This window comes from Vanessa cardui, chromosome 13 (genome assembly GCF_905220365.1).
Source record: "Vanessa cardui chromosome 13, ilVanCard2.1, whole genome shotgun sequence".
Taxonomy (NCBI): domain Eukaryota; kingdom Metazoa; phylum Arthropoda; class Insecta; order Lepidoptera; family Nymphalidae; genus Vanessa; species Vanessa cardui.
This window is the reverse complement of record NC_061135.1, coordinates 6246337-6267231: the sequence shown is the minus strand read 5'-3', so window position 1 is coordinate 6267231 and position 20895 is coordinate 6246337. Positions and strand designations below refer to the sequence as shown.

Below are 20895 nucleotides of genomic sequence, written 5' to 3'. Positions count from 1 at the left end.
TATCAGTATACTTTAACAATAATAGCCTATATAAAAATATATTTATAACTAAAAATATTTTTTTTGAATTACAAAGCTGTAATTAAACACTCAAAATCGTGAATTGATTAATTATAATTTTAAGACCTATCAAGCAATTGAGATTACAAATGTAATTTCATTACAACAAAAATAAAGTTTAGAAAAATATCAAATGGTTAGAAAACAATAAATTATAAAAGTAAACTAGATACATACTAAAATTATGACAATTATCTTATTAATAGCTAATTACAAAAATATTATTTATGATGGGAATATGTCAAATGTATTTACAAAAGCTAGCAGAGATTCGATTCCATGATCTGAACTTCACTTATATCTCACACATGCATACATGCATACTTGTATACATACATACATACACACACACCAGCTGATCCTTTATTATTGTCTCAAACCATTAAAAGCCAAGGAATGTAATTTTTACTTTACATACTGTGATATTTATTTTTATTACACCCATCCTACATATCCAAAAGACATTTTCGTCACTGTCTCTTGTCTTTTCTTTTCTTCCTACCTATCTATCCAATACCCTGACACATGAGTTATTCAAATAATGTCGAAAGAATCGTTTAAGACTATCAGTTGCAAGATATAAAGAAATATATTACAAGGATATATTATACGACGTATATAAATAATAAACGCATTATATGCAATACAATTACAAATGTAATGTTAAAATTTTGAATTAAACATTTTTAATCTACGCATATGAGATATTTACAAGGATAAGCCATAGTCTCCGGCATCACAGGGGAAGCACACATTATAGTGACTTTCTAAAATACTATTGTAATTGTTGTCGCAAACGCGTCTACTCCCGACTATCGTGTCAATCACTTGTCATTATGCACTGTCACAAGCACTCATCGTCCACTGCAGCCCCTGACGGCGGTGCCCTCAGCAGGGGCAGGTGGTACAGGCGCGCGCGGGTCAGGAGGGGCGAGCGCGTATTGTAATTGTTGTCGATATCGCGTCTACGCCCGACTATTATGTCAATCACTTGTCATTAAACACTGTCACAAGCACTCATCGTCCACTGCAGCCCCTGACGGCGGTGCACTCAGCAGGGGCATGTGGTACAGGCGCGCGCGGGTCAGGAGGGGCGAGCGCGGGGGCGGCGCGGGGCGCGGGCCACGCGCGGCGCCAGCAGGTACGACGCGTCGAGCGCGCCGCGCTGGCCGCCGCGGGCGAGGAGCCGCCGTGCGATGTTGTTCACGCGCTCCTTCTGTTGTTCGCGACGGGCACTTGGTGTCAACGCCTGTTAACATAATTTTCCTTAATCTCAGGTGCCTCAAATAAAAATAGACATTATTTTCTATATCATATAGAGTAAGTAATTGCAACCTTCTGGTAGAAGTCGACGAATTAGTCATTAAATATTAACATCGCAAAATGACTATGATGTTTTGCAATTCAGCCAGGGACAATATGGGGTCTATGACTTATTCAGACTGATTTACATGAAAACACATGAAATCGTTTGCTAGCCACCGCATACTCTTAAAACTTATATCATACGACCTTTATATTATATAATATATGGGGTCTGTTAAGTTACGGTTAAGTAGTCAGTTACCTTCACAAAAATAAAGAATTGTTATAAACATAATTAAATAAATATAATATAATTTCTACAAACCTTAGAAGTTGTAGTAGACATTGTTGTTGTTGTTGATTTTTTCTTAACATCTTGAGTATTTTTAGCTTTATCAGTTGGTGCAGCACTTTTAGCAGCCCGACCTTTAAGGTACTCAGGGGACACTTCATGAGGCTGAAATTTAAATACATAAACTTAATACTTAACACCGTGTTTTTAAGTATACCTTACATTCTTGCAATGGACTTATTTACTTATTATGCTATTTATTAAAATTCAAATGACTTTACAAATATTCATAAAGAACACAAGTTATAAAACTCACTGCGTAAGTTCTTGTCAGTTTGAGACGCGTAGGGAAGTGATCGAAGGCGTATGGCTTCGTGCACAGCGGATATTTGGGTCTAGAAACGCGTGTAAAAAGTCGCGCAGAGCGGTCCACACGTAGCTCGCAGATGTATACGTGCTCCTCAGATGCACCCACTGGCCGACCCTGCAATAAGCAAATAATAACACACTTTATAGATTTAATTAACATAACAATCTCGTTATTATATATTAAGTAGCTTTAAATATGCATTGAAATTAAGATAAAGAATGAATTTTATATATTTAATATATAGGAAGGAAAATATATCAAATCTTTTATAAATAAACAAGCAAGTAGTATTCAAGCAAAATAACGTATTTATAATAATAATCAATCAATGTCATCTTGGCTTCAGATATTATCTTTTGAACCATGTGACTGTAATGTAGGCATTACATTTTCGATTTTGAGACATGTTATTACTTTTCACCTAATTAATCTAACAAGGATATTAATCTTTGTGTTTATAAGGGTTTATCTTTAATTTCGTAGGAAATATCCAACCTTGCAATATGTATTCAAGTCCATAACCCAGCACTGTGACATCACAAGTTCTATGGGCACAGCCTCATACAGTGGTACTCTCATCACTTCATTGTGGAAGAACCTGAAATAAATAAACGTAATATGTAAATAATAATTAATTATTATTTTTGGTAATTACCAATACAACTATTGAACGACTAGACGGATTGAATATTCACACAATATACTTGTTTATATGTATGTTAGGATCCAATAAATGACGCTGTCAATCTTTAACAAATTATATTTTAATGGATCGTAATTACTCTTATATTCACAATGTATTACGCTGATTTGTGATGCGTTTATTGATCTAATTACTAGCAAAATCTGATCAGGTCCAAGTTTTTTTTTATTGCTAAAAAACCATTGCTTTTTTTCTTCAATATCATTAACTGAGTTTGGAAATGAAACTGGGATCATAAGCATATACGTACATGTGTTGCGGCTCACACACATACATATATGTATTATAGTGCTGTTATCTTGTCTCCGAGTCTGACTGGCAATATCGATCGAAGATATTATCATAATTATTTCATATATAGGTAAAGTACTACACAAATTAGATGTAGCATCGACAAATTCAATAAAACCGATTACTGCCGATTTATCGTGCCATTCGATCGTCGCTATAGATTCTCGCGTCAGTTCCACCCGAGAAAGCAATTACATGTAAATCGACGTATCAAATTGACGAATTTATTAATTCATATGATATTACAAGTTAGTAAGTTTGTGCAAAGATCATACTGACATAACAAATAAATATTGATAATTTGGGATAGCGTACTTAATTCGGATGTGATCGGTTTTACGAATTTTGCCAATGCTACATCTAAGTTGTGGCGTACTATATTTTCCATCAAACTTACTTCCTAGTCGGCTCGTGGAAGGTCTCGTGCGGTCGTAAGTAGTGGTGACCATACACGTATCTTTCTTGCGTATCTTTATGCTTCCAGAGCCGCTCCACTCGGAATATATCCAACTCCGAAACCGGAACCTCGCCGATTGTTTGATATGTATGTTTACGCACTTCCCCTTCCTGTGGATTAAGAAAGAAAAAAAAGGAATTAGCTTAAAACAAATTCACACCAACTACATGCGTAAGTATTTAATTTATTACTTGGTGGTAGGGCTTTGTGCAAGCCCGTCTGGGTAGGTACTACCCACTCATCAGTTACCGCCAAATAACAGTACTCAGTATTTTTGTGTTCCGGTCTGAAGGGTGAGTGAGCCAGTGTCAGAGCCAACTACAGGCACAAGGGACATAACATCTTAGTTCCCAAGGTTGGTGGCACATTGACGATGTAAGGAATAGTTAATATTCCTTACAGCGTCATTGTCTATGGGCGATGGTGACCACTTACCATCAAGTGGCCCATATGCTCGACCGCCAACCTATACCATAATTACAAAAAAAAAAGCGAAAACAGCCTTTATAAATTCACACCTTATTCTGAGTAGTCTCATCATTTTTATCCTTTCCTTTAGCGATCTTGAGTTTTTTTCTGTCCAAACGTTTGGTTTTAGGGGACTCGTTCTTATCGCCATTTTTCTGACTCACATCTGGGCGTTTGTCATCTATTGGTATATCTCGAAGCACGTACACGGTATCGCCTTGGCGGACTTGTAAGTCGCCCCGCATTAGCGATAGATAGAATTGATGACCTTCCTCTGTATATTCGTCGAGAGGAATTTCACGATCGACCTGAATTAAATTAAAGGATAATAAAGATAAGGAAACACGTGACATAATTAACTTTTTATTTTCAAATTCTAAATCAAGTCTCGTTTTTTTATTATAATTTTTTCGCTTTTTGCTATTAGAGTTGGCAGATTTTTTTTAATAAACAAAGGTACCACCCACTCATCAGTTATTCTACCGCCAAATAACATTACTCAGTATTGTTGTGTTCCGGTTTGAAGGGTGAGTGAGCCAGTTTAACTACAGACGACAAGGGAGATAACATCTTAGTTCCCAAGGTTGGTGGCACATTGACGATGTAAGGAATAGTTGATATTTCTTACAGCTTCATTGTCTATGGGTGATTGTGACCGCTTACCATCAGGTGGCCTAAATGCTCGTCCGATAATCTATACCATAAAAAAGCCCGCTTACGCAATGTCGAGATTCTGCCGTGAACATAATTAAAATCGTTTTAGTTCTTTAAACGTTCGTGTTTTGTTTGTAACAGATACGGTAATAGTTAGTGTGTACCGGTTTGGGGCTGCAGTAGTGGCAGTGGTGCTGTCGCTTGGCGTCGGCGAGTCGCACGCAGCGCGCGTGCTGCCACACGCCGCAGCGCCCGCACTGCACCATCAGCCCCTCTTCCACGTGCAGGCCGCAGATGCACAGGATCACCTCCTCTGATCAAGTTCATTAATTCAGTTATGCGTTCAATTGGAACTTATTCAATTTATAATAATTTAGTCTTATCTGTAACAATCGTGGATTAAAAAAAAAGTATAACTTACCGGGTTTTGTCTTTTGTATAAAACCAGTTGGTAGAGACTCGTTGGGTCCAAGAATTTTAGTTAAATACTCCGCGAAGTCTGATTTCGTAGCATTGTAAACCTTAAATTTTTTAAATAGTATGAGTTATTGTATTTATAAATATTTATTCGACATCAAGTTATATTAATTACTAATGTTACCTTCTTGAGCTGTGTAGCAGCTGTACCTAGAGAAGTAAATCTACCGTGTTCACGTATGACACTGGAGAAAAAGCCGTTCATGTCTCCGTCAAACTGCGCCAATGTTTCATAATGACCACTGTCTATATTATTTTTTATTGTGTTCAAATCATATGTGTATCCTGCGTCTGACTTGGATTGACTGAGCTTAAGTTTCAGCAGAAGAGCGGAGACAGATTTATCTTCATCATCTAGGAAAGCAATAATTGTTATTTTAATTCAATAGTTCATATTGTAACCCAATTTAATGAAAAAAAAAACAGAGTTTAGTGACAATTTGCAACCTTTAACAGCAACGACAGAATTGTACAGGGCTTTGTAAACTCTTCCCAGCCGAGTTTTTACATCGAGCGTAGAGTCATTCTCTAGACGCGCCAGTTCTTTCACATTTTCCTCCTTCGATGCGCGCAAGGTCTGCAGTCGCTTGAGGAACACAGTCGGGTTCATGGTGTCGGGCAGGGCGAGCGGATTGACGTTGGTGACGACGGGCGCGCTGGGCGCGGCGGGCGGCGGCTGCGCGGGCGCCGGCGTGTCCGCGCCCGACGGCGGCGAGGCCGGGATCGGTAGCGACAGGCGCTCTCGGATACGGCGAACCTGACGAGTTTTTCAAATGGTTATAATTATAAAAATAAATAAATATAAATAAATAAATATGAGACAACATCACATACATTACTCCGATGCCAATGTAAGTAGCTGAAGCACTTGTGTTATGGAAATCAGAAGTAACGACGGTACCACAAACACCCAGACCCAAGACAACATAGAAAACTAATGGTAATCTTCATCGACTCGGCCGGGAATCGAACCCGGGACCTCAGAGTGGCGTACCCATGAAAACCGGTGTACACACCACTCGACCACGGAGGTCGTCAAAAGAAATGTAAGAATTTTGACGTGACAACGTCTTATAAATTGGTTTGCCGGGTGACAATTCAAGAAACTGCGTTACGCCCCGCTCACGTTATGCGCTCACAATGAGAGCGAGTGAGAGTCACGCGTCCCTTCCACTCGGGCATGGTTAGCCCGCCTAAGAGCGAGAGAGACAGACAAAATTCAGTGCGAGATTCTTTGTATAAATTAATGTTTTAAATATAATTCTTTGTAAAAATAAATGTTTTAAATTGTTACTATTATTTCATACTTCTTCCTACTATACGAATGAATATTCACATTAAAATTATTTTACCACTCAAAGTCGTTGTCACGTAAAACTTTCGCCCGTATACCGACTTTACAGGCAACAGGTAATTTTTTTTTATTTAAATATTTTTATATGGCAGTTATTTTTTTTCTGTTTCTGCAATATAAGAGTTTCCAGTACTTTTATAACCAAAAAGTCGCCAAAAAATAAAGTTACTTACATTTTCCAAGTTTCTGAACAGGAAACAGTGACGTTCCTTGACTAAGGTCCTCTCTTTCGCCGTTAGAGGCTTCATTTGCGGCTCCTGCCACAACTTATTTAAATGTTGTTGGTATTTCAATATCGTCATGTTTTTAATATCGCAAGCAGTAACGCTTTGCTGCTCTGACTTTTTATTACATTTCACAGCTTTCCTTGGCCGGCCCACTCGTGGCTGATTACCGTTCGAGTTGTTTGATTGGTTGGAGGCGTTAGATGGTGTTCTTGATTGTGTTTTAAGCGGTTGCTTAGTAATTCTTTGTGATTTGCCTCCAATCACACCACGACAGTCTTCTGAGTCGCATTTGCATGGCTAAAAATTAACATACATAATTAGAACACATAAGATAGGCGCACACTGAGGCGGGCCGCGACGCATAACAAAAATTCTCCTGAATCAGTTTCATACATTTTGTATGGGCTATCGCACACCTCAGGCTGGCCGCAAGGGGCCGCATCGCAACGCATTGGCGCATTACTAGACAGGCGTTGCAATGCGGCCCGTCTGGTACCGGCGGTCGAACCGGTGGTAGTGTTTATTTGACAATCAATAAGTAAGTGTAATGCTTTTATATTGAATAAAGGAATTTGAGTTTGAGTTTGAGTCTCAGTGTGCGTTAGCAGACGCAAAAAGTAGACGGCTGAATGAGTGCTGTTCGTGAATTACCAAACAGAAACCGAATCATCAACAAGAACTATCCATCTTCTTAGATTGCCAAAACCTGACTGATTATAAGATATTGGGTTGCGGTGCGCCTGCTATATGCATTGGCGCAATTTTGCAATGCGATGCGAGGCCCGCCGCAGCTATTGTTTGCGCGAGCCTATATAGTACAATCTTACTCTGGTACTGTTAAAAAGAATGATGCGCTGTTATTATTAAAATTAAAATTAAATATTATTGGAAATGCGTACCTGACCAACAGCAGGATTGAATAGTGAAAAGTTGTAGTCATAAGTTAATTCTTCATCTGGATCTATATCGCGAAGTGCAAACAACGCCATTCTAAATGTACCTGTCAACAAGTTAATTATATTAAGAAATCATTCACATCATTTGAAACAACAATTTTTAATTTGCTTTGTTAAACAACATCAGATTTTCTTTCTATTTTTAATTTCGTAAATACTAAATTATATTTTAGTGCAGTCGGGGTAAGAAAAGTTTCGTCACATTAAGATCTATTTTCGTGTGCTAAGTATGAGCGATAATCTGCTTTACCGATCGAAAATGACACATTGCGTCGCAATTATTTGATGTTTAGATTCAAAAGGTACTAAGAGTTTAAGACTTAATAAAGGTATGAATTTGAATCGACATTTATTCCCGCAAGACAAACGATTTTGCAATTCTATAAAATAAAATGTTCAAAATTGTCTTGTAATAATTTTGGTTTATATTATACACAAGTGCATGAGAAAAAACCCGTTGAAAAAACATGATAATTGGTATGGTCTGTTACCATTAGCAGTCCACTTTTGCATCTCGCAGTTGGGTCTGCAGGAGTGGTTGACGAAGCGTCCGTCGCCGCCCATGCGGTGTCCGTCGATGACGAGCCCGCCGTCCAAGTGCAGGCAGTAGTGGTGGGTGTCGCGAGCGTAGCGAGTCGCCATGCGCTCCTATTTCATGTGACAACATCGAGCAACATTTATCATCAATCATCCTGTTTTTTTTTTTAATGTTTGTTTGACATTTGGATATGTTTTTACTCTTTTCAAATAATAATTTGATCGATAAATTAATAGAAAGTGGATAAGTTGTAAGTAAGATTTCGAACACCTAATAGCGGAATAAGTGAGCGCTTACCGTATGGTTAAATATCTGAATAATAATAAGTAAAATAAATTTAATATGGCATTAATTCAACAAAAACAACAACAGCCAGTAAATTCCCACTGCTGGGCTAAAGGCCTCCTCTCCCTTTGAGGAGAAGGTTTGGAACATATTCCACCACGCTGTTCCAATGCGGGTTGGTGGAATACACATGTGGCAGAATTTCTATGAAATTTGTCACATGCAGGTTTCCTCACGATGTTTTCCTTCACCGCTGAGCACGAGATGAATTATAAAGACAAATTAAGCACACGAATCAGCGGTTCTTGCCTGGGTTTGAACCCGCAATCATCGGTTAAGATGCGCGTTCTTACCACTGGGCCATCTGTGCTCTTAAAATTAATTAATTATTCGTATTGCATTCATTTGTATATAAATCATAAAAATGTAAAAACATTCTGATAAATCTAGAAACATTGTACTTCATAAAAAAAATAGTTAAAGTTTTTAATGTATTACGATAAAAACGTTTCTAATTATCTTATTATTACGTGTTAACTTCATATGGAAACAGTCGACTTCGAATTCATTAAAAATTTATTACATTAAAAAATCATAATTTAGAGTTACAAGTTTAATTTGTTTGTACGATAAGATAATTATGTTATCTCATGCAAATACTGTAAATCCTACCTTAAATTCCTTATCAGAGACAACTTCACCGACGTACTCGAGTATGAAGTCTCCAGACTTAATCATGTGCTTTGTGCGCACGCCCCAACCTTTGTTTTCAGTCATAAATTTCTCCAATCCTGATGCCCATTCATGACGTTGTATTCGTTGGTTTTTACATTTGTCACTGAAAAACAATTGTATTATGATAGTAAATATTTTCGAAAAAAGTACATATTAAGTAACAAACACGATTATTTAATTTTAGTGTTTTCAATACTTAATATTACAAAAAGTATAAGAAGGGTGAAGGATATTTTTTACAGTTAATATTGATTTTATTGTTCAGCATGGACAAAGTCAAATCCTCTTTAAAAAAGGGTTAAGTGGAAGCAATAATTCTAGCGATATTTATTAGTTGATAAAAGTAAAGTAAGTATACCCGCAAGGACATAATTGCGGCGAACATTCGGAGAACACGAGCCTATTGATGCAATCTTCATTGCACCCCGACGATTGAGCGCAATTGCAAGCCACACTCTCGCACTCATCTGCTGAGGGCTTCACGTCGTAGTAAACGTCTAAAAATTTAATAATTATTATAAAAATGTATTAAACGACCTCTGGTAACTGAATAAAGTCATATTGTTAAATACTAACTTGTGCGAATCTTTTTATAGTTCCAAGATGGTACAGGTTGATTATAATGTTGTTCCCACCAAATATCGTAAGGTAGAGTAAAATATTGCGGTGTACGGCGCACCCAACGTTCGCAATATGGAGGTGGTGCTAGCAATCCTGGTGGGAATTCTGTTTGAGTCACTAGATTCTTTCCTTTTCCCTCTGGTTTTGGGCTGAAATAATAATAATTAAATTAATAGGACATTTGAACAAAATTATTATAAGACGAAGATTGCTCAGAAAACAACTTACTCTTCTTTGTAATAATCTGAAAATAGACCAGCTACCAAAAACTTTTTTCTCAGTCGAGGATTTTTCTTGGATACTACAGGTTTATCTCGCCCGTCGACGCCATTAACTGGACTCTCGTCGCGCGATGATGCAACCCGTTTTTTACAAATAATGTTCTTAGAAAGAACGTCGATACTTTTCTCAAAATCAATTTCCTTTTCATTCAATGGCAATGGATCATTCTCATCATGATCATGAAGGGTATCTAACGAAGGTTCACGAGATTTAGATGTTATTCTGCGGCTAATTACCGTATCCAATGAACTCTCACGTGAGCTGGAATGTATTTCTTGAGTTTTCTTACTAGTCGTACAAGACCTTGATTTTCGTCTGTTGGCTATGCTCATTGGCTTTGCACCTTTTTCTGAAACATTTTCTATGGTCGATTTCTTGTTTTCGATCTTTTTGGTCCCCGTTTTTCCATCATCAGCTGTATTATCAGAACTCCTAGTAAGTCTACGTTCGCTAGGATACAAAATGGCCAAGCTCGATTTCGGCCTCAAGCCAACTTTTGTAGACTTTTCGACATTCTTACGTTTTGAAAATATTTCTTCAATTTCATGTGATGGTGACATAGCCCTTGTTTTTCTTTTCAATCTTTCCAAGTTATCTAAACGACTAGTGTTTTTGTCAGCTTTCAAATTCAGTAAACTTAATGGGATACTATCTTCTGGGTCGTTTCCTAAAGAACTAGTTAATGAAGGGATACTATCACTTTCACTGAGCACTTCCCATTTATTGATGTGATTTTTAATTTCTTTGTCGCTCTTACTCTGTTTGAGTTGTAAGGCAGGTGCTCTTAAAATTGATGAACTTCCAATCCTTTTCTCGCTAGTTTTCTTGTCTGTAGATGAAACTTTATTATTATCTGATAAAACATCCTTTCCTTGCAATTTTTCCAGAGCAACAACAGTCAATCTACCTTGCTTCGGTAGCTCATCTTTATTCAGAACTATTTTCAACTCCGGTTTCTTAACTGTCGTGCGTTCAAGAAAACTGCTCATGGCTTCACCGTCTTTGGGTACCCTTTCAAATGCTGAATGATCAGTGTCTTCTGATGTAAAATGGTCGGAGCATATGTTCAATGCACTGCTTGGTTCTATTTTCTTCTTCTTCTTTTTAATGCTAGGAAAACCAGTTCTATTAATAGCCTTACGCCTTCGTGTTCTTTTCTTAGTCTCGACGATTTTATTATCCACCGAATCGGTACTTTCAGCTGCCTTGGTAGTTAAAGCAGATTTCTTAATTGAGTCCATAATTGATATTTTATCAGTTGATATTTTAGGAACTATAACTTTTGTCGGTAGCACCAACTTGCTTTCTCTTATTAGATTATTAGAAGTCTTTTTCTTTTTCTTATCATTTGTATCATCATTTTCATTATTCAGATTTCTCTTAGTTTGACGTAAATTATGACCACTAGCTGTCTCTTGGATTTTATCAGATAAAACTGATGCAATGGACTCGCCTCGTTTCGGTCTGATTATAGGATCAGGTGTTTCGGATATCAACGCGAGAGGTATTTCTGCCTCGGTATCTATTGGAGCTAACAATGCATTTGAACTTTTGCAATCCATTCCCTTGGCTTTGTTTTTACCTTTAGCACTGTCTACAAAAACACTAACGCAAATTGATGATTTTGGTATTTGATCTTCTAAATCAACCGAAGGTTCAAATATACCCGTGGGATTATCAACATTAACGACTACAGATTGTTCTGCAGTAACTTCTGTTGTAACTGTTTTTGCTTTTTTAGTTTCTAAAACTTTTCCTTTAGAGACAGGGGATTTAATTACACTGGCTCTTGTATTCATTTGGGGTGACTCTTTGCCTTTATTTTTTTCTTCACCTATATTTTTGACACCATCATAACTGTTTTTCTCCTTTTCTAGAATACGAGATTCAATTGATTTTCTTATATTGTTATTTAAAAGAGTATCTAAGACTTTAGTAGCTGCGCTTGGATTGATTTTGGAGACTAAATTACTTGTCAAACCCTCAAGTCTATTCTTTTTGCGTGTCATTATTTCGGATTTTTGTGCGGGTGGAATTGAACTTTTATATAAAGAACGCGCTGACATACTTTTAAGTGGGTCTATAGTTGTTGCATTAGACTGATTATTCTGATCTGTTGACAAATCTGATGACTTTTCCGTCTCTTTGCTGTCTTCCTTTGATGTATTTTGATTGATATCTTTAGAAACATTTGTGTTTACAGATTTTTCTTCGGATAATTTTTTTGACAATGACTGAACAACTTGATCTAAACTAGAATGTGATATAACTTTATCAGCTTCTAGTCTATGACGCTTTTTTGGTGTCGCAATAGGAGCTGAATTACGCATTGGCGACAATCTTTTTTCTGATCTCGGTGATGATATTCTATGAGGTTCCATTTTAGAAGACTCTGTTTTTGCTTCGCATTCTTTGGATTTTGGTAAGCTCTTTTCTAAATCATGAACCATCTTGTGAACAGCTTTAAGCTTTTCTGATGTTTCATAAATTTTCTTAGACAGTTCTGACTGTTCAGCCGTGGGTTTTTGTATAGTCAGATCATCATCAATATTGTTTGAAAGTGAGGGCTGACTAGTATCAGTAGGAGTCGTGTCATTATGTTTAGAAGACAACTCTCCTGCATTAGCGTTCGACTTTAATGCTTTAGGTGAAGATTCACAATTCTGAGTTTTAGAGTCTTGAATATTGTTTACATTGCTTTTAGAATTATCACTACCTTTTTTACCTTTTTCTACTATGGATTTTTGTTTAGAAGATTCTTCTGCTATATTGTTATGTATATCTCCCATGCAATCAGTTTCAGTGCACAAAAATTTGTCTGAGCTAAGATCCGTCTTAGAATTTTCATCAAATTCAGCTGTTACTAAACTCAGACTTAATGAGTTACTTGTAGAAGAATTTATATGATAATGTCTCTTTTTCAAAGGTAGTTTATGTTCATTTGTATCCTTACCTTTATTTTGAGATTCAGTTAACTGTTTTTTGTGTCTTCGTTTTGATGTGGGAGTAGCAATTTCCTGATTATCTGACGTTTTTCTTTTCTTTGAAGCTCTTTTTATTACTTTTGTTGGAGCCAGTTCCGTAGTCTTTTCTTTTTCTGCTGCCTTTTGCGGAACTTGTGATATATTTGTCATAAATTTAGGAGCAATTTGACATAGTTTTATGAAGTTTGATATTAGGCTGTCCATATCTTGACTAAATTTTTGATCAACTGAATCTACAGAATTTCTATTTGTATAGGATTCCCGACACCTCGAAACCGATCTTGAACGATGTCTCCTCTTACTACGATGCCTGTGGTGTTTACTTTCTGTTTTAATGGTTATTCTAGATGGACGTTCGGTTTGTTTTAAATTGATTTTAGGTGGTGCTAATACAACTGTCCTTCTATGTTTTTTAACGTTGTATGTCGGTTTAATATGTGGCTTTTTAAAATTCAAGAAAACATTTCTCGACAATGATTTATTCGGAATGTAGGTATTCTTAGCTTTTTCAAAACAAGTAGGTAAGGATTTTGAAATATTTTCTCGTTTTGCATTTGGAGAATCTTTTTTTACTTGCTTCCGATTTTTTGGAGAGAGTGTTCTAGTAAAATTTCTTAAGTTGTCTTCTTTTTTTGCATTAGACAATTTAGAGCCCGTGCAAATTGGCGATACACCAAATTTATGAGTAAAAATTGGCTTCAGCGATGGCAGAGGGCTTCCAGTGTAACGGGTCTTTGAAGGGGATTTCAATAAGGTATTATTGTTATTATGACTCACTTTGAAAATATTATATGTTGTTACTGGCCTCTGCAAACCACTAAATACAGGACCGGGTGCAAATGGGTCCGAAGAATTTAACCTTAGAACATGCTTTTGATTATTCTTTGTAAAGCCATAGTTATATTTTGAAGGTAACGGGTATTTTGTACAGACGCTCACATATTTCGGACTAGCGTTTGGTTTACGTAAGTAGGTCTCACATTCAGAATCACTGGAGCTGTGTCCTAAAGTAAGACTACTAAAAGTTTTATTTGACAATACTAAGATTTCTTTATCAGATACGAAATGCTTTTGATATTTGTAGTAGGATCTGTTTCTAACGGAACGCGTTTTCTTCAACTTCCGCATCCGTCTTCGCATACTTCTGACACTATAATCTGTTTTATAACCAGATTTATCACTTTTGTACCCAGATTTATGGTCGCTTTTATAACCAGATCTATAGCAATCACTTTTATATCCTGATCTGCAACCATAATCACTTTTATAGCCTGATTCTATTAATCTACTACAGCTTTTATATGGTTTAAATTCGTGATCACTTTTATAACCAGAAAGAATATCTTTATATTTAGGATTTAGGTCAATTTGTTTCCAGGTCGGGTCAAGCGGGTCATCAGCTGCCGCTTCATTTTCACTTTGATGATCTCTCCATGAGTTATTTATCGCCTTGCTGTTTTTGTTATTTTTAGGTAAATTAGCCAGTTTGCTATTTACTTCCTTTCTTTTGGCGTAAACACCAGATAACACAGATCTATTAGATGGTAAGGAATCATCGTCACTATCGGCTGAATCGAATTGATTTTTATCTCTTAAAGTTTTTGGTGTGGTTTTTGTACTTTTTGCTTTATTTTGAGGTTTTCTTCCTACTTTCTTTCTTGGTGGGTATAAAACTCTGTCAGTAGCATATAGCATCCTATCTAAGGCTGCTATATCGAGTTTGTGATCATTCTTTTTATTTTTTTCATATTTATTTTGTTCCTGTTTAAGTGGTATAGGAGAAGGTGCTTCAGTTTTTATTTGCTTTATTTCATTTTCTAACCGTTTTTTCTGGAAATCGCAATCACTTGAGTCAGACCTATTGTGCGTTCTGCTTCTTGTTTTTGATTTGGAGCGGGCACTTTTTCGCTCACCGATATTATTTTCTTTATGGGTAGACTTTCGACTATGCCTACTATTACTCTCATCGATATCGTGCCTTCGCAATGGTGAATGTGTAGGTGAATTATGATTGGACAAAATTCCTGAATCAGGAGAAACATTTGGCGGGTCATTATTATTATGAAAGTCGTTAATTACATTAACCTTGGCTTTAACTTGTTTTTGAGATTCAGTACCTTTGCTCTCATATTCGTCCACTTTTCGTACTTTACGAGGACGACCTCTTTTTCTTCTAGATTCGATAACGATATTTTTAACATCTTCCTGAGATTCAACAGAGTTTGTACTAATTGTATCTAGTTTTTGAGACTCTATTTGACTAACCGAGCCTGCATCAGGGCCAACAACTGTTATTGGTGAACTTTTTAATAGGTCACTTGCACTACCAAGTTCTGAACCACCTGATGTTATATCCAAGTTCATGAAATCGTTATTATCTACACAATCATCCAGGCTTGGTGCACTTGGTATTGTTAACGCTACCGATTCTGTGACGGAAGTTATTTCATCAAGGGCTTTGTTTATTTGGGAAAGCTCTTCTGTCTGCTGTGGACTTAAATGCTGAGTGTTATTCAAATAATTTGACGAAATTGGAGGTATTTCAGGCAAATTATTTATTTGCCCTAAAACACAATCAGTGATTGTACCAACACCTTCGATCGAGTTTGATGTGATACCACATTGTAAAGACGGAGTTGCCGCAGCATTGATAGTGGTGAGCGGAACTGTACTACTTAATAATTGTGTCTGAGCAACAAACTGTTGTAATAAACTGGACGCGTAATGTGAAGTGCTTTGATGAACAGTATCCGAATTTGAACACTCATTTTCTGAACCCGATGAGTCTGCAGTTGCCCTTTGTATTGCAGCTGTTACGAGTTGTGGCGTTAATTCCATTTCACTACTTGAGCCATCTCCTATAAAAAATAGAAAAAACATTATTCAAAAATCTTCTTAAAATTTAATGTCAATTACACAAATCAAATATTACCTCCATTTGACTCACCATTATCTGCGATAGATTTGTCATCGTTTTCAGGTGCAGCGTTATGAACAGAGAAGGTCGAGAAATTGGGCTGTTGCGCCGGCGCGCTCGATGTTTGTTCTGGAAATAGTTCCGCAAGGTCCGCATCGTCGATGACCTGTGGGATTTATTTCTGATAAGTTAATTACGTCATAGACTAGTTTATAGGAAAAGTAATAGGTATTATATAATTATAATTTATTACGACATTTATGTTCAGCGTTAGAAATACTAATTAAATAAAGTTTTTATTTTTTCTAAATTTGAACCACTCCTAATAAAATTGCATCATTTAAAATAATGTCACTTTTGAAAGTGAATAAATACTGATATAAAAACTGATATTAATATGTATAATGTTAAACATGTTACAAGTTACATGTTATGCTGTGCTATGCTATTACCTGCAATTGGCAAGCGGCGGCGAGAGCAGCGTTGGAATCATCGGGCGACGTGTGTGCGGAACCGCCAGCAGCATCCGCAGTGTCGGAATCCGAAGATGATGATGAAGATGAGGACGATGACGATGATGATGACGAAGTTGACGATGACGTACTACTACCGCATGCTCCACTCTCTGCCGCTGACGAGGCGAACTGTAAATAATATAGATACATTAATTATAACACTTAAGATTACTTACAATATGCTGTTACTATCAACAAACAATAAAAAAGGTTCAATATAAAAAGGTGCAAACATTTTAAAAAGACAAAACTTGATCAATATTTTTATCGTTTTGTGTCTATGCAGATTCAAATACTTGTTTCAACGAAAGGTACAAAACATGGTATAATTTACTATTTAATATAATTCACTTCAAAGTTTTTCTTACGCATATTATTGCTGAAAGTAAGATCATTCAGCAACATACAAATAAGTAAATCTAAGCAACTATTGTGATAACTTTTTCAGAGAGGCAATTTACAACCAGAGACATAACATTCGTTAAGATAGCTCCGCATTTGCTGGGAATGTTGAAGCAATTGCAGAGTTTAACGACAATAATCACATTGAGCGAGAGGTGCCATTAGCTCGGCAAGATTGATTTAGCGTAACTAGTACCGACAGTTGTTTCGCAAGGGCTCTCACTGGCCGCAATACTGCACCTTTACATTCGTAACAGGCTACACAAACAGTGCATTAAATCTAACGACCATTCATACATTTCCTGTATATTGCTTGGATTTCGTTTTATTTGCACATTAGTTCATCGTGTATGACCGAAAATATCGATGTTTAGTTTGCACGTTCGCGCCGGTCGTGCGCGATTAGTGGAAGTAGACGTATATGTGCCAATAAATATATACAATAGTACTGCATATAACGCCAAGTTGTTCTTCCCTTTCCCTAAGTGGAAACTTTGAAGAACGAATGTACAACTCACGACTTTCGATAACACAATGAAAGCAAGGGATTTACAGCACGCTTCTATTATTTGACTTGTCTAACGCGACTTATCTGCGATCGTTCTCTTGCAATTAATTTTAGGCTTATTTAATTATAACAGTTTATCTTCTCTTGAAGTCACTATCTTTTCATGACCTGTTAATGATTGATATTAATGAATGCATGATGAATGATGCTAAAATTATATGATTGTGTTGAAATAATATAAGACAAATGAAATAATTTACGTTTTGAAATAAAAATAAGCCTCATAACAATATTGTTAGCGTATTGTGTTATAATCTAAAAATATTTTAAAACACAACCAGAAATATGTTTCGTAAAGAAATTATTAGTATATATATATGCGAAATGTCGTCATAAGTCATGGTGGTCAGGCGGAAGCCACACATATTATTCCAATTATTACGTTCCCATAGGCAAGTCATATCAAACGCAGCTAATAATGTATTTAAGGTATTAAGTTATAAGTTATTTGTAAGTATTGTTGAGCAATAAGGTGATGTATGAAGGGCACTAATCAATAAGGCGGAAGGGCAAGCAGCCCTCGCAATGCAAGGGGCTAAAGTGTCGTGTGGCCGGTGGCCTTATCACGGCTCGCATATCAAACACCCTGAACTACCCCATGTTAACACGGCACGAGGCCTTATTCACACTAATTGTAAAAATATACAAGAAATACGTTTTTTTTTCCTAATATAACCAATAAAATGACTATATCATATAAATTTGTTTCCATAAGTCAATATGAATGCAGGTATTAGATACTAAGCTTAGCATCTAATCATTTCTTATTATTATGATCTGTCAGGAATGATTGATCGAATATGTAAGTATAAATTAATAACATGATTTTGTAATTAAGCAAATAATAGCGTCCTTGCGTCATTTAAATACAAATACAATGTTTTTAATTATAAAAAAAAATGAGCGCATGTCGTTGTGTCAGATTCGCATAAGTTTTTTACCACATTTGGATTATCCGTGCCTGATTTATGATGGTAGACATAAATAGTACTTGCGTCTAGTTTACCAAATTGTTTGCCGTTTATGGTCACTGCATGAAATCATAACACGTATAACCTTCCCCCATAAACACGTATCTAATTGAAAAATATTTACTCAAAACGAACTGGAAATTCCAGAGATTAGTGTGCGTACACAAATTCTACAGTTTTACCACTTAGATAATAATACAATTTATAGAAAAACCGCTACTTAAAATGACTAGGTATTCAAAATATTGAAAAATCTTAATATATAAATTAATTAAGTAATAGTTTATCTTATAATTTGTGTGTATCTATTAGGTACAACTTCAAAAAGTAAAATATAATGATAATATAAAATTTAGAGCTTGAAAAAATGAAATCTATATGAGACTTCTCACATTTGAATCGACAATAGTGTAACAGTGCCTGTAGCTCAGTCAGACGGCGCCGACACGAATATCACATTAACGACCTCGTGATCTACGGAGATTTATATCTGACAGTAAGTCAAACAAACGCAAAACGTTTATCGAATAGCTTTCAAAACGTTTTTGTTTGTTAAAATAGGGACACTCAACGATGAAATCATGTCAGTATAACTACATACATACATACATACAAGTGAATACACTATAACGGAATCATGTCTGTGCATTCAATCTATTTTCAAATAAACTGGTGTAGAACTTTATCGTCTATATAGCCCGCATGTATTATGTCAAAAAAGTAAGGCTTTATACGCTCATTGAAGTTATATAACGAATATAAATAAAACAAAGCATGGCCTGGCCAATGGCTACTTATTGGTTCATATACCTATTATTTTCAAACTTAAAACGAAATGTCTAAAACAGAATTATTATTATTAAACATATTTATATAAAAAAAAAAATTAATTACGAGTGCCTAACAAGAGAGAATCGTATCTAGAGTCGTAAACAATTTTTTCTATAATAGTATCCTATCATTATGATAACTTCAATAATATAAAATATTGCCATCTCATGGTCAGTGTGCGTATTAAGAACAGTAAAACATTAACCATTACTTTCTATTAAAAAAAAATATATTACTTCCATTAACGTGATCTACGACATAGATTGAAACTTGGAAGTTATTTGCACGAGTCATTGAACCCGAGTCCGAATCTCGAAAACAATACTCGCTCGTAATGGAACACTCTAATGATCGCGTATCGAGGTTGATCTTAAATTATATTGTGTTCAATAGCATCTACAACGAATACGGCGATCAGCGTCACGAATTACGAAGTGTTGAATTATGCGTTTGGAATTTTTACGCACATTTCATGCCTTTTATTAATATTATATTGAATTAGTACCAAACAAGATAAATCGAAGTTATCAATATACGTAATCTATAATAAACTAATTTAAATCCCATTCGATGAGGAATTAAACTCAGAGTCAATTAATAATATTGAGCATAACAAAAGATGATTTAAAATAGAAAAACGAGGCATATAAAAATAGTTACTTAATTTAACAAAAAAGCAAATGCGTACTATGTATAAATATTAAAAAAAAAAGACAACCGACTATGATATAACAAAAAAATGAACGTAATGTAAAGCATGACTCAATTGGTTTTTTTTTTTAAATGGGTTATCCCAATATCGTATCTTCTATTACTGTAAGCTTCACTTTTTTTTAAATACATTTTTAATCAAAACATCTGGTAGTAACATCAAATACTGAAATACATATGTATGTATATAATTATAGTTATGAATATTTATATAGTCAACAGAATAGGAGGATCAGTATAATAAGAAATCCGAACTTATCGATTGTCTATCGATTATTCTTGAACGTTTTTGATAACGTCGTGAATATATCTAAAACTTTTAGTCCAAATATTATTTTTTTTTTTATTTACAGTAAAGTTTAAAATAAACATGATATTCATTTTGATAAGGATTAATTCTGTGTCAAACCATTTGACCTTAAGTTATCGGAAAGTGCGTGAGCGCCAGTAAATGAGCATTAATGTTAGTTTATTCTACACAACTAAGAAATTACTACGGATATCTATAAAAGTAAGTAATTATATATAAATCTTCATATTTATAAAGGAGTTTAGGTCATCCCAGATTTTACAAGATCGAGGAATAAAACTAAATTCGTAAAAAATATACCGCTAATGACAATTTATAAAATATTGTTTTCTACATTTTATAAAAAAACGGTATATTATATCTAGTATAGTATATGTAGTAGTTTAAATCTCCCAAATCGGTCGAGCCGATTGCAAATCGATAAACACAAATGATAAAAAACCCATCAAACAACATACAACTATCTCCTTCCTTTGAAATCGGTTAAAAACAATATACAGTTTGAACGGTGATCGATCAAGAGAGGCCGTGAACTTGACTGCGACAGACAATCGAGCGTCAGTCCGAGCGCAGATATCAAATAGCGGAAGGGCAAGAGAAAGGCCGATCAG

General features: G+C 35.7%; 1 protein-coding gene across 4 annotated transcripts in view; it reads right to left on the bottom strand.

Annotated features, from left to right (window-relative positions):
* Positions 1 to 489: 489 nt before the first annotated feature.
* Positions 490 to 20895, bottom strand: part of LOC124534600 — a 47416-nt gene continuing 27010 nt past the window's right edge. For 3 of the 4 annotated variants that reach the window (XM_047110526.1, XM_047110529.1, XM_047110528.1), the window contains 19 exons: positions 16429 to 16620; positions 15992 to 16142; positions 10022 to 15917; positions 9749 to 9942; positions 9531 to 9669; positions 9110 to 9275; positions 8106 to 8262; positions 7558 to 7658; positions 6605 to 6955; positions 5525 to 5834; positions 5202 to 5431; positions 5022 to 5121; positions 4765 to 4913; positions 3997 to 4254; positions 3419 to 3588; positions 2523 to 2625; positions 1974 to 2141; positions 1691 to 1822; positions 490 to 1309 (listed from right to left, as the gene is read on the bottom strand). In XM_047110526.1, coding sequence (XP_046966482.1) covers positions 1145 to 1309; positions 1691 to 1822; positions 1974 to 2141; positions 2523 to 2625; positions 3419 to 3588; positions 3997 to 4254; positions 4765 to 4913; positions 5022 to 5121; positions 5202 to 5431; positions 5525 to 5834; positions 6605 to 6955; positions 7558 to 7658; positions 8106 to 8262; positions 9110 to 9275; positions 9531 to 9669; positions 9749 to 9942; positions 10022 to 15917; positions 15992 to 16142; positions 16429 to 16620 — 9132 coding nt within the window. In that variant the 3' untranslated portion in view covers positions 490 to 1144. The remainder of the gene's footprint in view (positions 1310 to 1690; positions 1823 to 1973; positions 2142 to 2522; positions 2626 to 3418; positions 3589 to 3996; positions 4255 to 4764; positions 4914 to 5021; positions 5122 to 5201; positions 5432 to 5524; positions 5835 to 6604; positions 6956 to 7557; positions 7659 to 8105; positions 8263 to 9109; positions 9276 to 9530; positions 9670 to 9748; positions 9943 to 10021; positions 15918 to 15991; positions 16143 to 16428; positions 16621 to 20895) is intronic. The other variant, XM_047110527.1, reaches the window with a different exon arrangement.